Source organism: Lissotriton helveticus, chromosome 4_1 (assembly GCF_964261635.1).
Source record: "Lissotriton helveticus chromosome 4_1, aLisHel1.1, whole genome shotgun sequence".
Classification (NCBI taxonomy): domain Eukaryota; kingdom Metazoa; phylum Chordata; class Amphibia; order Caudata; family Salamandridae; genus Lissotriton; species Lissotriton helveticus.
The window spans coordinates 73,352,820-73,368,975 of record NC_136063.1 but is presented as its reverse complement, the minus strand read 5'-3'; the positions used below and the strand labels follow the sequence as shown (position 1 = coordinate 73,368,975).

At 50.2% G+C, this 16,156-nt stretch overlaps 1 protein-coding gene across 1 annotated transcript in view; it reads left to right on the top strand.

Moving 5' to 3' along the window:
* Nucleotides 1–9,917: 9,917 nt before the first annotated feature.
* Nucleotides 9,918–16,156, top strand: part of DGAT1 (diacylglycerol O-acyltransferase 1) — a 151,983-nt gene continuing 145,744 nt past the window's right edge. The window contains exon 1 of the mRNA XM_078686451.1: nucleotides 9,918–10,374. Coding sequence (XP_078542577.1) covers nucleotides 10,226–10,374 — 149 coding nt within the window. The 5' untranslated portion in view covers nucleotides 9,918–10,225. The remainder of the gene's footprint in view (nucleotides 10,375–16,156) is intronic.

Genomic DNA, 16,156 nt, shown 5'->3' with positions numbered 1-16,156 from the left:
AGAGGAGGAAACAGACCCCACATTCACATCAAAGTAGCAATCAATAGCCTTGACCAGCTCGGAACGTGTCTTGGGATTTCTTAAATGCCAGGGATTAATAGGAGCAACTCTCCCTTCACTACCCGCCCCAACAGCAACACTTAGCCACAAGGGAGAGTGATCAGAAATACCCCTCGGGAGATGACGAACTTCTCACACTGATGAAGATTGGGCCGACGGCAATAAGAAGTAGTCAAGTCTGGAAAGACTACCGTGGGCCCCAGAGTGAAAAGTGTATTGCAATTGCACAGGATGTAGCATCCTCCAACTATCCACCAACCCAAAAGTGTCCAGGAGCTCGGAGAGCCACCTCTGGGAGTTCGGTAAGGCCCTGGGTTGGAAGCGATCAGAATCGCCCGAGACCACAGAATTAAAATCCCCTCCAAAAAGAAGGAGACCATCAGGAAGCTCCAGCAAAAGCCGCCCAAGGTCAAGTTCAAGTTCAAGTTCAAGTTCAGGTATTTATAGAGCGCACTACTCACCCAGAGGGTCTCAAGGCGCTGGAGGGAAGGGTTTACTTTTTATCGAATAGCCATGTTTTCAGTTCTTTTCTGAAGGAGATGTGATTCTGAGTAAGGCGGAGGTGGGTGGGGAGTGAGTTCCAGGTCTTGGCAGCCAGGAAGGAGAAGGATCTGCCACCCATGGTTGTTTTTCGGATGCGCGGGACTGCGGCGAGGGCTTGATTGCATGATCTTAGTTGGCGGGTGGGATAGTAGAAGGACAGTCGGGTGTTGAGGCATTCGGGTCCTAGATTATAAAGGGACTTGTGTGCGTGGGTAAGAAGGCGGAAAGTGATTCTTTTGTTGACGGGAAGCCAGTGGAGGTTTTTTAAGTGACCGGTGATGTGCTCTTGGCGCGGGATGTCTAATATGAGTCTCGCTGATGCGTTTTGGATGCGCTGGAGTTTTTTCTGCAATTTTGTTGTAATTCCGGCGTAGAGTGTGTTGCCATAGTCCAGTCGACTCGTGACCAGTGCATGGGTGACAGTCTTTCTTGTTTCGAGGGGGATCCAGCGGAAGATCTTTTTGAGAATGCGAAGGACGTTGAAGCAGGAGGACGATACGGCGTTGACTTGTCTGGACATTGAGAGGGAGGAGTCTAGAATGAAGCCAAGGTTACGTGCATGGTCTGTGGGTGTGGGCGCAGATCCCAAAGCGGAAGGCCACCAGGAGTCGTCCCAAGCTGAGGGGGAGGATCCTAGGATGAGCACCTCCGTCTTGTCTGAGTTGAGTTTTAAGCGGCTCTGTTTCATCCATTCGGCTACTTCTTTCATACCTTCGTGAAGGTTGTTTTTGGCGGTGTTGGGGTCTTTGGTGAGGGAAAGGATTAGCTGGGTGTCGTCGGCGTAGGAGATGATGTTGAGGTTGTGTTGACGTGCGATGGAGGCGAGGGGACTCATGTAGACGTTGAAGAGGGTGGGACTGAGTGAGGAGCCTTGAGGTACGCCGCAGATGACTTCGGTGGGCTCTGAGTAGAATGGGGGGAGTCGGACTCTCTGTGTTCTCCCGGCTAGGAATGAGATGATCCAGTCCAAGGCTTTTCCTTGTATGCCGATGTTGTTGAGGCGTTGTATGAGGGTGTTGTGACAGACAGTGTCGAAGGCGGCGGAGAGGTCGAGTAGAATGAGGGCCACTGTTTCACCGTTGTCCAGGAGTGCTCGGATGTCGTCGGTCGCCGCAATGAGGGCGGTTTCGGTGCTGTGTTTGGCTCGAAAGCCATTCTGTGAGGGATCCAGGGAGTTGTTGGATTCAAGGAAGGCTGCTAGTTGGCTATTGACGGCTTTCTCGATGTCTTTGGCCGGGAAAGGGAGTAGGGAAATGGGTCGGTAGTTTTTCAGATCTGAGGGGTCTGCTGTTGGTTTTTTCAGAAGGGCGCTGAGTTCGGCGTGTTTCCATATTTCTGGAAAGGTGGCGGAGTCGAAGGAGCAGTTGATGACATCGCGGAGTTGGGGAGCGATGATGGAGTCAGCTTTGTTGAAGATGAAGTGGGGGCAGGGGTCAGAAGGTGAGCCAGAGTGGATTGAGTTCATGAGGCGAATGGTGTCTTCAATGGTGATTGGGTTCCAGGAGTTGAGGTAGTTAGTTGGAGGGGTGGGATCTGAAGTGGGTGGGGTGAGTTGGTCATTGGGAGTATTCTTGAAGCTGTTGTGGATGTCGGCAATTTTGTTGTAGAAGAAGGAGGATAGCGCATCGCAGAGGTCTTGGGAGTTAGTGATGTCGTTGGATGCTGCGGGAGGGTTGGTGAATTCTTTGACGATGTTGAAGAGTTCCTTGCTGTTATGAGAATTGTTGTTGAGACGGTTCTTAAGTGCTGATTTCTTGGCGGATCGGATCAGTTGGTGGTGTTTGCGGGTGGCTGTCTTGAGGGAGTCCATGTTGTCTGAAGTTGGTTCTTTTCTCCAATTCTTCTCCAGGGTGCGGCGTGTCTTCTTGGATTTTTTAAGGTCATCATTGAACCAGGGAGCTTTTTTGCTGGATGATTTCGACTGGTGTTTTTTCAGGGGTGCTAGTTCGTCCGCACTGTGGGTAATCCATTGCCTGAGGTTGGTGGCCGCTAGGTCTGGGTCCGTTGCCAGGGTGGGAATGTTTTGGCTGAGTGATGTGAGGAGTTGTTCGGTGGAGATTTTGTTCCATTTTCTTCGGGGAATGGGTTGTAGACGGTTGTGGGTCAGGGTTGTTTTGTAGCTGAAGTGAACACAGCTATGATCCGTCCAGTGGAGGGCTGTAGTATGATCGAAGGAGATGTGCTTGCTGGAGGTGAAGATAGGGTCGAGCGTGTGTCCGGCTATGTGAGTGGGGGTGTCAACAAGTTGTTTGAGTCCGAGATTGGACAGGTTGTCCAGAAGGGTGGTGGTGTTGTTGTCGTGAATGTTGTCAAGGTGGTAGTTGAGGTCTCCTAGAAGAATGTAGTTCTCGGAGGCGAGGGCGTGCGGGCTGACGAAGTCAGTGATGTTGTCACTGAATTGAGATCGGGTGCCTGGGGGCCTGTAAATGAGTGTTCCTCTAAGTGTGGTCCTGGGGTCGGTGTGGATCTGAAAGTGGAGGTGTTCGGCGGTTGCAAGATTTACGTCAGAGCTGGTTGTGATTTTGATGGTGTTTCTATGGACGATGGCGATGCCTCCTCCAGTTTTTTTATCGGTGCGGTCTTTACGAATGATCTTGTGAGTGTCCGGTATGGCTATGGCGATGTCGGGGGTAGAAGATGCATTCATCCATGTTTCAGTAAGGAAGGCGATGTCAGGTGACGCAGTGTCGATTAGGTCCCAGAGTTCGATTGCATGTCTGTGGACCGAGCGGGTGTTCAGTAGGATGCATTTCAAGTCGTTGGGTTCGGAGCTGTGTGTGGAGGAGGTGTGTTTGGTGAGGGTCCTGACACAGTTGAACTTACAGGAGAGGCAGGAGAATGGGCCGTGGGTACGTCCTGGGGTAGCTTCGCAGCAAAGTGGGGTGCGTCCGGCGTTGAGGGCGAGGAGAGTAGCGGCATCATAAGTTACTCTGGGGGGTTGGGAGCGGCATAGAGCAGGGGAACGGGCGCTGGGCGCGGTCCAGGCGCGGACGGGCGTAGACGGGCTTACCTTTGGCGCACCTTCGGCGTGGACGTAGCGCGTGGACGCTGTGCGTTTGGACATCTGTCCATATATGGATAGTGGGGGGGGTGGAGTGTGGGAGGGTCAGCTGGGAGGTGGGAGCAAGGGAGGAGACACGGGGACAGGTAAACAGCAACAACAACAACAGCAAAATGGCGGTAGGGTAGCGCGATTCCAAGCAGGGGCACAGTAGAACTTTAAATTGCCAGAAAGCAGTGCACGTGCAGTTACTTAAAAAGTAGATGAAGTTGCCACTATGCAGGAACACTAAGCAAGTTAATACAATAAATTAAACAGCTCAAAAACGAACCAGGCAAATTAATTAATTAATTACAAGAGAACGATACCAGGCGCTATGCAAGGAGCGCTAAGCACAAGCGATATCAGGCGCTATGGAGTTGCACTTTCTCTGGAAGGCAGGGCTCGGCGAGGAGAGCGAGTGGGAGCAACCGCTGAATGCGAGAGCCAGACGGTCACAGAGGTAGAGGAGGACGGGGCCTGGAGATCGTTGCTAGTGTGTGGGAGGGTCAGCTGGGAGGCGGGAGCAAGGGAGGAGACACGGGGACAGGTAAACAGCAACAACAACAACAGCAAAATGGCGGTAGGGTAGCGCGATTCCAAGCAGGGGCACAGTAGAACTTTAAATTGCCAGAAAGCAGTGCACGTGCAGTTACTTAAAAAGTAGATGAAGTTGCCACTATGCAGGAACACTAAGCAAGTTAATACAATAAATTAAACAGCTCAAAAACGAACCAGGCAAATTAATTAATTAATTACAAGAGAACGATACCAGGCGCTATGCAAGGAGCGCTAAGCACAAGCGATATCAGGCGCTATGGAGTTGCACTTTCTCTGGAAGGCAGGGCTCGGCGAGGAGAGCGAGTGGGAGCAACCGCTGAATGCGAGAGCCAGACGGTCGGCATAGGTAGTGGCTTGTAGACCCGGGGGGACATACAGGTTAACTATAGAGAGCCTTTTGCCCTCCCAACTCCCCGAGACTGCAACATATTGACCCCTGTCGTCGAGCGCTACATCGTCTATTTCGAGGGCCAGGGAGGATCGGATCAGAATGCCCACCCCTCTAGAGCCAGAAGTGAAACCAGCATGTGTGACCAACTTGTAGCCACGCCTATTCATTGCCTGGCAAGCATTCCCTATCAAATGGGTCTCCTGCAGCAATACAACATCAGGGGAGTGGCGTCTAAGGAATTGAGAGACAACACCACGTTTTATCTTATCCCCTAACCCGTTAACGTTCCAGGACAGCAACCTCAACTCACCACCAGCCATCCCGGAAGCGGACCAGTGCCCTCCCCCCTAGACACCCAGCGACAGTAGCATAAAAGCAACGTGTACAATGCCATGTGAAAATTACAAACACAAAAACGAAAACCATAACACTCCCCCCCATCCCCCCAACCATCCCCGGTTCCAACACCCCCCACCCTGCACCCCTGCGTACGACTCGAAAGCCACCCCAACATGCAGTGTGCCTGTTGCCCCTTCATAACTACACTACACAAAGAACCCAGGAGGAGGGAGAAGAGTCCCCGTACACCCGAACTACCCTCGGGCTCAACACGAATGACAATGTGACAAATTGCATAACTCAGCTGATAAGCAAGTAAATGGAACCGGACATCAGGAACCACAATGTCACTCCCGATCTGAGGTGCCCCCCTCTGCTCCACCGGGGCGCCCATTCAGATCGTCTCGTTTAGGCAGTGAATCAAGCCAGTCACTGGCGCAGTCTGGTCGATTGAAGAAAAAGGTCCGCTCCTCATGTTCGATGCGCAGTCGAGCCGGAAACAACATAGCGTACTTAAGTCCAAGATCTCGTAGTCGCCTCTTGACCCCCTGAAACCCCATCCTTTGCCGCTGGACCTGCGGGGTAAAGTCTGGATAGATGTTGACCGTGCAATTCTCAATATTCAAGGGGCCCCGACCTCGGGAGGCTTGCAGGATAGCGTCTCTATCACGAAAGTGAAAAAGCCTAGCGATGATGGGCCTTGGGGGGGGCCCCTGTTGAATCTTCCCGCCCGGGAAATGGTATGCACGCTCAACAGCGAAGAATTTGCTGAGTCCAGCGAGGGCCAGATGGTTGAGGATCAGATCTTCGACAAGCAGGTCAACAGTGGTGCTATCGGGTTTTTCCGGCACTCCCACCAAGCGTATGTTGTTGCGCCAGGCTCTATTTTCATGCTCGTCCAGTCTTCGAGCCATCGAGTCGTACGACGCTTTCAGGTTGCCAATCTCCGACTGCGCGTCCGCCACATCCGTGATAAGACTTGAGGTCTTCAAATCCAAGGCCTTGACCCTCTCATTAGTTTTGGCGAGGTCCGCTCTGATGAGTGTAACGTCGACCGCCACAGTATCAATCTTGGAGGCCAGGGCTTCATATTGTTGTCCCATATCCGCTTTCATGCCCGTGATGGCACTCATCAAGTCCTGGAGAGAGACCTCGGAAGGCTCGACAGAGTCTGTCTTGGGGTCAGCAAAAGCGCGTCTGGGACCACCGGGGGAACCCTTCGGTTGTGTATACCGATCCATGACATTAGTCTGAGTGGGTCCCCCGCGGACCGGCGTCTTGGTCTTGCGCTTCTCGGACTCAGGTTTGGTGGCCATATTGGGATCAGCGCCCCGAAGGGGCCTTCTTGACCTGGTGAAAATGGCCGACGCCCGCAGGATACCAAGTCCAAATTTTAGGGCCAAAACTGGAAAATGCAGCTTGAGCAGTAGGCGGAGGAAGTGGGGATGCGGCCGGGCCCTGCTGCGGTAAAGTTGCACCGCCGTGGGAGACGATCCGCCTGTAGAGCAATCACTCGAGGGTCCGGGGAGAAAACGAAACTGAAAGTGACAATCAGGCCGACTAGGGAGACGTCCCTCCGGCCGCTGTTGTTGAATTACTCCCCGGCCCAAGGAAGCAGCCAAGTCCCCGGTTACGCTCGGGGTGGGCCCAGATAGCTGAAGTCGGCGTAGAATCGGCTCCCGACGTCCAAATTCGATTTCTGAAAGGATATCAGGATCAGCAAGAGTAGATCCTCAAAAGCCCATCAGTAGAACCAGGATATTATAAGGATATTTGCGAGAGAGCGGCGCGGGTCCCGGGAGCTCTCTGCTCACGCGACCATCTAGGACGCCCGCGTAGCTCCTCCCTCTCCTGTGTCCACTTTGAGAAATTTCTAATTGAACCATCCTTTACCTTGGAAACCATCCTTTGCAATCTTTAATTTGATTGATTAAGTGTCTAGATTTTTTCTGCATGTATTAGTATGCATGACAGAATTGCTAAAAATTTTACTTATTATAATAATTTTGAATCTCTAATACAATAATTCATTTATTTCAAAGATCTGTTGTAAATCATTTATTTGAGATTTAATGTTCTTTCTTTTAAACCGTGCTTGGGGGTTGGCTACCGATTAATGGTCCTCATTGGGAGACCAGCAGTGGGTTATCCTAGATTGCACCCCTTACTACGACGAAGAAAGGTCCATCAGAGGACCCATGCCTCTGTGGTGAAGTATAACAAGAAGACTGTGAAAATGTAGCACGTCTACGGGCCCGGTGCTGAACCACCATTTTTCGTTAAAAAGTGCTTCTGCTGCTGGAAAACCAACGGGTAGCAATCTTAGAAAAAAACACATTTAGAACACCTAAGAACCTATTAGGAATAAGAACACCACAAGTGTGCAATAGAGTACAGGGAACCCAGGACTTGTGTCTGCTAGACAGCCAGCTTCCCAGAGGTGAGGGAGCATCACCCGGAGTCTGATCTGCAGGAAGACCTGTTTCCCTGTTGTGGAACACCTGGAGGCGGCCAGCGTTGTGCCATGGCTATGCATTGGAAGGTGCATACCCTCCTGAGTGTGCAACTCTTGCCTGCAGTAAAATTAAAATGTGGCACTGAGGAGGAGGGAGGCTAGGGGACTCTGGAGGATCCCCATAGCAGGGCTGTGGGAGAACATACTGCAGACGTTGCAGACACTCCGCAATGCCCCAATAGATGGGTAACGGACGGCTCATCTTAACACCACACACAGTAGACAGCATTGTTTGCAGAACCGTTCATAGTGGCCCTTAAGAAGTTCCCTGAAGTTTAGACTGCTCTAGCCCTATGCCCAGTTTACTGTTTGACTGCTGGCTCCTTACACCTGATGAGGATGGTGGGGTGAGAGATGAGGGACCACATGCATTGAATGTTGCAAGTACAACATACATAAAGAGGGGGACACACCATATAGATGGGGGACTAACAACAGATGTGGGATACAGACTTTATGACGCTACTGTTGTGATCTGGAGTTAGACATTGTTTATTAACTACTACCTATGTTAGATACTGAACCATTGACTCCAGCCCATATCTCGTATGTATCATATTTGATTGCTTTGAAATGCATTTCTGTATAATGTATTGCATGATGTATTTTACTGCGACAACATTCAATAAAAATAGTTTATCCCAAAAAATAAATTACTGAAGCAGAAATGCTGTTTGGCCCGGTGGCAACAACTTCTAGAAAAGTTTCACCTAAAGGGATTCGACCTGGAGGACGCAACTTCCACACCAAAACACCTGTCTGCAACCGGCGTGGAGGGCTACCGCCGAAGATGAGTGTGTTGCCATGCAGAGCTCAGAGATTGCCCCACAAGCATTGGCCTGAGTGATGCTAACTGAGTAACTCTGCAGAAGAGGACCTGTTGCAGCGAGGGCTGGAGCCTGGACCACATCTGCTGCTTAGCCTGAACTGCCGCAGTAGCCAGCAGGCAAAACTTTGGGCTTAGCCACCAGGCTAAACGTGTGCAGATGAGTTGCCACCCATGCTGAGCCTTGCTAAAGAGGTAAAGAGATATTGAAATGACCTTGAAATGACTTGCATATTTGACATGTGAGCATATATCAGCTATCTGCACTTGTGCCTCAACCTTGCTAAACCCATAGTGTGTTGGGGACTATAGATACAGGATCTCAACTATAGCGAAAAGAAGGGGGGTACAGGGGTGATTCTGAGAAGATGGGGGATAAAGGGGTGCAGCACCTCACTGTTTGACGCAGCATAGTTGATTACTCTGTATTTAATTTCCATTGAATTGTCTAACTTATAGTTCTACTTTGGGATTAAGATAAGCCCTGGGTGGAAGAATACATTACTGTGTCTCTTGGCGGACTGCTGGGTTCTGAGCTCTTGCCCCTGGCACGCACTCTACCTTCCCAAGAGGCCCGTGATTGCTCACCATCACTGCCCTAAGCAAGTGCAACAAGGGTTGTACTGGGTCCACTTTGCATAGCCATAGTAGGACAGATTCCAAAACTTCAGTGGCAAGTTACCTCAAACATCACGGTTGGGCCCCAGAAGCCTCGGGCAGCCCTGTGAAATCCCTGACCAGAGTCTGACAATCATGAACCCTCTGGGAGGTGTCTTTCAATGAGGAGTAGTGTTAGCTCTGTGTTGAAGAAGTCTTTGGAAGTGGTGGTGCTAAGGCTAAGGAGGCTTTCAAGGAGAGAGTACATCCCTTGTACCACTGCCTGCGAATGGTATCTGCAATCAGGTAGAAAAGCTGAGATTCATTTTACGCAGCCGCCTTCTAGTGTGGTATTAGAAAGGACCTTTTGATTTTACTATAATTCCATGTATAATATACCTATGCATAGGGGCTTTCAGCTAGACCTCTTCGTCCATTGGTCTGTTGTGCTTTCACATTTTTCTTCATTCAGTCCACCACAGTACACAACATAGGGCGGTGAGTGAGCTCACTTCGGCCATTTATTAACAGCTCTGTGAGTGATAGAATTCTTCCCTTTCACAAGGAGCACGTCCACACAGAAAGTAGTGCTAGTCTGCTAGACTGCTATTGCATCCTGGGCTTTTTGAGGCCCAAAAAATTGCTTCTAGCAATTTTTTTTTTAAAATAGATGAGCAGCCAGCAAGTTCTATAATTATAATGTTTTGCAAAAACCATGACAAAGCAAAACAAGCACTGACAAAACAGGCTGGAGGCCATAAGTAGATCTGCTGACTTTGCCAATGGCTTTTATGTTTATTTATTTTGTTTGCATGGTTTAAGTGAATTGACTTTTACACTATTTTGAAGTTTGGAAGCCTATTCATGCTTGTGTACTTATACCCGACTGGCTTGTTAGCAGTGTGTGCAGCAGGCCAGTGATTAATATCTCTGGTTAGTTGGCACCATGCCATGAGATTGCCACTTTCAGCCCTGTGGGCGGGGCTAGAGTTGTCCTTAAACGAGCTCGAGTCTCCAGCTGCCGGTGGGCGTGGCCAAAGGTCTCTTAGACGGTGGGACATCTGAAGGCAAGGTGAGAGAGCGGAAGTCGCTCTCTGATTGGACAGTCAGGAAGGAAGACTGCTCTCCCAGTGGGCGGGGCCTAGCGACCCTCGCCGTGATTGGCGGTCGGCGGCTGTGCGGGTGACCTATCGAACCCTGCGGCGCTGTCAGAAAGTTTCAAGACGGGCCCAGGGCAGGGCCGAGAGTTCCGTCAGCGGAGCGCGAGCCCAGCGTTCCTTCCGCGCCTCGCGCCCCGTCTCGAGCCCCGTCACTCAGTGCCCGCGCGCTCGCCACGCCCCCTCCCCTGCAGCCATGGCGGAGAGTCCCCGGGCCCGCGGCGGGCGCCGGAGGGTGGGCCGGCTGGCGAGCACCTCGGGTCCCGGCAGTGGAGAGGAGCTTCGGGACGGCAGGGCAGCGGGAGGCCCGGCCGAGGAGGAGCGCGGGCCCCACGGGGAGCTGAGGTGAGAGCCGGGCGGGGTTGGGACAGCTGCCCTGTCAGCTGCGTGCAGGTGCCTGACCTGACTGTGTCTGCATGTATGTGACATGCCTGTGTTTGCATGTGCCTCATGTGCCTGTGTTTGCATGTGCCTGTGTTTGCATGTGCATGATGTGCCTGTGTTTGCATGTGCATGACGTGCCTGTGTTTGCATGTGCATGGCATGCCAGTTTGCATGTGCATGACATGCCTGTGTTTGCATGTGCCTGTGTTTGCATGTGCATGATGTGCCTGTGTTTGCATGTGCCTGACGTGCCTGTGTTTGCATGTGCCTGACGTTTGCATGTGCCTGACGTGTGTGTTTGCATGTGCCTGATGTGCCTGACGTGCCTGTGTGTGCATGTGCCTGACGGGCCTGTGTGTGCATGTGCCTGACGGGCCTGTGAGTGCATGACGTGCCTGTGTTTGAATGTGCCTGTTGTGCAGGTGTTTGCATGTGCCGGTGTTTGCACGTGCCTGTTGTGCCTGTGTTTGCACGTGCCTGTGTTTGCACGTGCCTGTGTTTGCACATACCTGACGTGCCTGTGTTTGCACGTGCCTGACGTGCCTGTGTTTGCACGTGCCTGTGTTTGCACGTGCCTGACGTGCCTGTGTTTGCATATGCCTGGCATGTCTGTGTTTGAAGAAGAAGCCTGGCATGTCTGTGTTTGCAGAAGATGCCTGACGTGCCTGTGTTTGCATGTGCCTGGCATGTCTGTGTCTGCGCAGATGCCTGGCATGTCTGTGTGTGCGCAGATGCCTGGCATGTCTGTGTGTGCAAAAGATAGATGCCTGGCATGTCTGTGTTTGCAGAAGATGCCTGACGTGCGTGTGTTTGCATGTGCCTGGCATGTCTGTGTTTGAAGAAGGTGTCTGGCATTTCTGTGTTTGCAGAAGGTGCCTGGCATGTCTCAATCAGGGGTTTGTAAAGTGTGCTACACACCCATTGTGTGTGTGGGGGGGGGGTTGGGTGGGTTGACTCCGGATCAGTCGAAGAGCCAGGTCTTGAGGTCCTACCTGAACATGTGCAGGGTCGGGGAGCGTCTGATGTTCACAGGGAGCTCGTTCCTGGTTTTCGCTGTGACGTAGGAGAAGGTTCTCCCGCCCGTTCTGGTTCTGCAGATGCGGGGGACCTCCACCAGGGAGAGTTTGGCTGAGCGGAGATTCCTCTTGGGTACGTGGAAAGATACTCTTTCGTTGAGGTGTTTGGGTCCGATGTTGTTGAAGGATTTGTAGGCGTGGGTGAGGAGTTTGAAGGTGACCCTCTTCTTCACGGGGAGCCAGTGGAGGCCTTGTAGGTGTTGGGTCATGTGTTTGTGGTGCGGTGTCCCGAAGATGAGTGGCTGCAGCGTTCTGGATGTTTTGGAGTCTGTGTAGAAGAGTTCTGTTCATTCTGGCGTAGAGAGCGTTGCCGTAGTCCAGTCTGTTGGTTATGAGCGCGTGGTGACGGTTCTTCTGCGGTCGAGGGAATCCATTGAAGGTCTTACGGAGGATGCCTAGGCAGTTGAAGCTAGTGGAAGCAACGGCGTTGATTTGGCGTTTCATGGAGAGGGTGGAGTCAAGAATTATGCTGAGGTTTTGCGCGCGGTCAGTTGGGCTGGGTGGGTTGGTACCCGAGTGCGGAAGGCCACCAGGTGTTGTCCCATGCGGAGTTGCAGGGTCCGAGGATGAGAACCTCGGCAAAAGATGCCTGGCATGTCTGTGTTTGCAGAAGATGCCTGGCATGTCTGTGTTTGGAGAAGATGCCTGACATGCCGGTTGTGCATGGCTTCATATACACATGTGGCACGCTTAGGTTCAATGCGTGATGAATACAGTCTGGGCCTTTGCATTCTGGGACATGTAGTCCTGTACATGCAGGGCTGCAAGACCGTCCGTGCAGAGTGACATCCTCGACTAGATGAGCTGCGTACACGGCCATGGATGATGGACCTGGGAAGCTTCAGAGTGATGCCCCAGGCTCATGTGACGCGGCTGTGAAAAGAAGACTCCTACCTACACTCCTCTAAGGCTAGGGGTGGGTGTGCCAACCGATGCACTGCTCTCGGACAGTGAGGCTGCGAGTGCTTGAACCCACATAAGCGCATGTGACAGTGCCCCAGCCCAACAGTGCTGCAAGCCCTGCTAATGGCCCTCGTGCTCGATTCCGTTCCATTAACACAGCGGTTAGTGGAAGGAAGGGCGCCTTGTGCTTGTGAAACGGTTGGATTGCAGAAGCAGCCGGAGTCAGACTTGATTTACCGGACACACAAGCTGCAGCCTGCCCCCCCCCCCTCGAGTATATGGACTGGGATCCCACTTCATATAACTCTATGGCCTGCGGTGTCCTTGTGTTTACTCTCAGTATCCATAGTAAAAGCCCCAGTGTGCAGGAGAGCATTATTGACACAGTGACAATTCAGGAAGTAATACGACCCAACTGCAGTGGCATCACCGGAAATGGCGAAAAGAAGTTACTAAAATAACACCAGCACTAAAGTAAAGTATGTTACGTGAAATGACACGAAATGGGTCATATCAGGACGTGTGTGAACTGCATGTGCCACATATCTCTTGCCTCTCAGCATGGAACTCTCCAGCAAGGCAATGCCAGCAATATTCATTTCCAAAGAGACATCTCATTAGCGCCTAGCAGTATGAGTTCATGGCACAGCCGGTACATGCACCAGCAGCGCTGGAATCTGTGACCCAGGCAGTGTATTGACCCCAGGGGGCATCAGGGGTCCCAGAACAGTACTATGTACTGGTATCCCCCTGGTGCGTTGTGCACCAAGGCCCTTAGTGGCCCCTATCAATCATATTAATCAATGGCCCTAGGCAGTGCTTTAAATGTAAAAAAAATAAGTAAAAGTACTCACCAAAAGGAGCAGTGGGGTGGGGTGGAATTTAAGGCGGGCACAAGGGGGGTGCTAAGGCAGAACAAGGGGCGGGGTTAGGTTTTTGACCTTGCTAAGGTTGTATACAAGAAATCTGCATGCACTGTTAGAATGTCAGATGCTTCTGTCCATTAGTTATCCCACTGAAAACCATATATGTGGCACTTACTAATCAGTGTTAATTACTGCTCAAAGAAACCATTTTTTAGCAACCTTAAAATAAGAAAAGCTTGAGGAAAAAACATTGATGTTCAAAATATGTGCCTTATTGTTTGTAGGCAGGTTTTTGCTGCAGGGTCATAACTTACTAAACTATATTATAAGGCTGATAATAACTGTAACACAAGGCTCAATGCAACAAAAACAGTAATCAATTGAGCTATCTACATAAAAAACAAATCTGTGATTTACATGTTGCATGCTGTGCTTTCCAGCAGACACAATGATCCTCTATGCAATGTTCTTGTGAGTTGAACCTTTGATTCGAATGTACAAAGATCTTTCTTGCAAGTGCATTAATCACCACTTTATTGCTACTTATGATGCGCGAGCTCACTTACGTAAGAGAAGGGCCTCGGCTTCCTGTTTCTCAAGATTAGAGAATATTCAGCTGCAAAAAGTAAGCAATTTAATGGGCACTCTTTTTATGCTCAGCACTAGTGGGTGTTTCTGCCAAACCTGGAAACCAGAGTTGCTTTCTAAGAGACCTACTTTGTATGAATGACTTTAGTGAGCAGCATCAGGCTTTCAGGTCACGTTACAAATGACAAGATGGTCTTTCTGAATTGAAATATGACCAATGACATGAGTCCAGGTCATGAGATGGGGCTTATTACAAATATATTTTCTCTGCTTATAACAAAATAACTTGTACAGTCGGCCACCTGGGAGTGCAAAATAAATGAAAATGTGTTTTCCTGCTTATGGCATTAGATCAGTGTGTAATAAATTGCAACCATGAGTGTGAATACTGACACACATACCTAGCAATGCATTGACTGGCTTCTGACAAATATAGCACTGTACATCCAGGTGGCATGTAAGCCCAGGTGGTTTAACTCTGGCTGCAGACATCCTGTTCAAAGAGCATGTCATATTTTTCACTGGACTTACCTTTCATCCAAAGTCGATAAAATAGGAATCGGTGAGTTTGGTAACAAGATCCCTTATTATTTACACACGCAAATAGGCAATTCGGTTGTGTAGCAATGGTTGGAGATGGTGAAAGCAATAGTAAAAGTTCTTTTGTTCTGTCCACGGCATAGGTGAATATATAGCTGAGAACTATATAAGTAGACTATCGCTTTCGCCAGTGACCCCTGACCGCAGTAAGCATTAATGGTTCCCTACTGTACCTGGCCATCGGCAGGATGAGCATAAACCATGCTGGGGGTATACTCGGAAGTGGCGTCATCAGTTGGTTGGTGCCTTACCCGTGGACCAGTGTTGTGCAGTGTTTTACTACTTGCCTCCTGCAGTTTAGATGTAATTTCCACAACCGGATGTTGCTGTTGCACGCCACCTACGTAGGCTCGGCCGCCATGCAGCTGGGTGCACGGTGAGGCCGGGCAGACACACTTGTTGACCCACAACTCCAGTGTCTGCTGATGTGAAAACTATCTACTGTTAGGGACCACCTGGCACTCTCAGGGGGGTGTTGGGGCCTGGTTGTCATTATCTATAGACTAGGTTCTGATTGGCTATTTGCAGCCAGTCCAGGGCCTGGGGAGTCTTCGTAAAGAGCATAGCGTCAGATGATTGCATGCCAATCCGGTGATCTTGGGCTAATGTAGGGCACTTTATGCATCACTCTAGCATAAGATCTGTGTTACTTTACAAGACTAGGAGGGGGGGAGGCTGTTAACTGTGAGGGGGTGTGTAGCAAAGGACGCGGGGCTCGGGTAGGGTTTGTACGCCTGTAGGTACCCCTACTCGGAGACTACAACTGCTTCCCAGCAAATTTCCAGTCTGTCACAACATTTAATGACCCTTGCCAGTAATGGAATACCATGCACGCGAATCCACCATCATGTGTACTTCTCTACCGCCCACCACGATTATCGTGGATGGGAACTTCTTTTGCTTCCTACTCGTGAAGTAAGCGATTCTCCTCCGTCCTCGGGCACTAGGCGCACTTTTTCCAGAATATCCTTTTGGTTCACCTGTTGCATACTTTATCAAAGACTGTGTATCCTCTGGAATTCCCCAAATGGCTAGAATTACCACAACTTTAGCACTGAACTCCAAGCCTCTTCTCCAAAACCTTAATCTGGCTCCTCTTCCTGTTTTTCTAAACCGTGGCTTCAACTCCTCTGGGATTGCACCTAATCTCCCGTACAAACTAATCTGAATTCTATACACCTGTAGCAATATTTACAGCTTTATGGAGTGGCAAATCCACACACAGCCACTCCTATTTTTTTTTATTTGAATGGATTCTATTAAAATATAGTCTCTTAAGATGATCTGGTCTCAGGACCATCTGTAACAATGAAACCAATAAGGTAAAACCTACAGGAACAGGTGGGTCAAAACCTCAATAGGATGACAGGAGAGGAGACAGCAGAGTAGAGAGATCTTAGGCGGTGACTACACGGAGACTGTTTGAACATAACGCGGCCGGCCCTGTTGGGTTGTAGGCTTAACGCTGTGTATTAGTCACCTTATTGCTGCTCCCAGACATGGGGGTGAAATAAAAAAAGATTTGACAACAAAAAAAATATAGTCTCTTAAAATGTACTCATAAGTGATACGTTCGAAATCAGACATTGCTTCAAAGGAACGCCATCAACACGGCAACATATTCTTCTAGGGGGTCATTTTCAATATATGCCCTTGAATAAAACTTGTTGTGCTCCATAAATATAGGAAACCGTGTTGCTCGATTGTGCA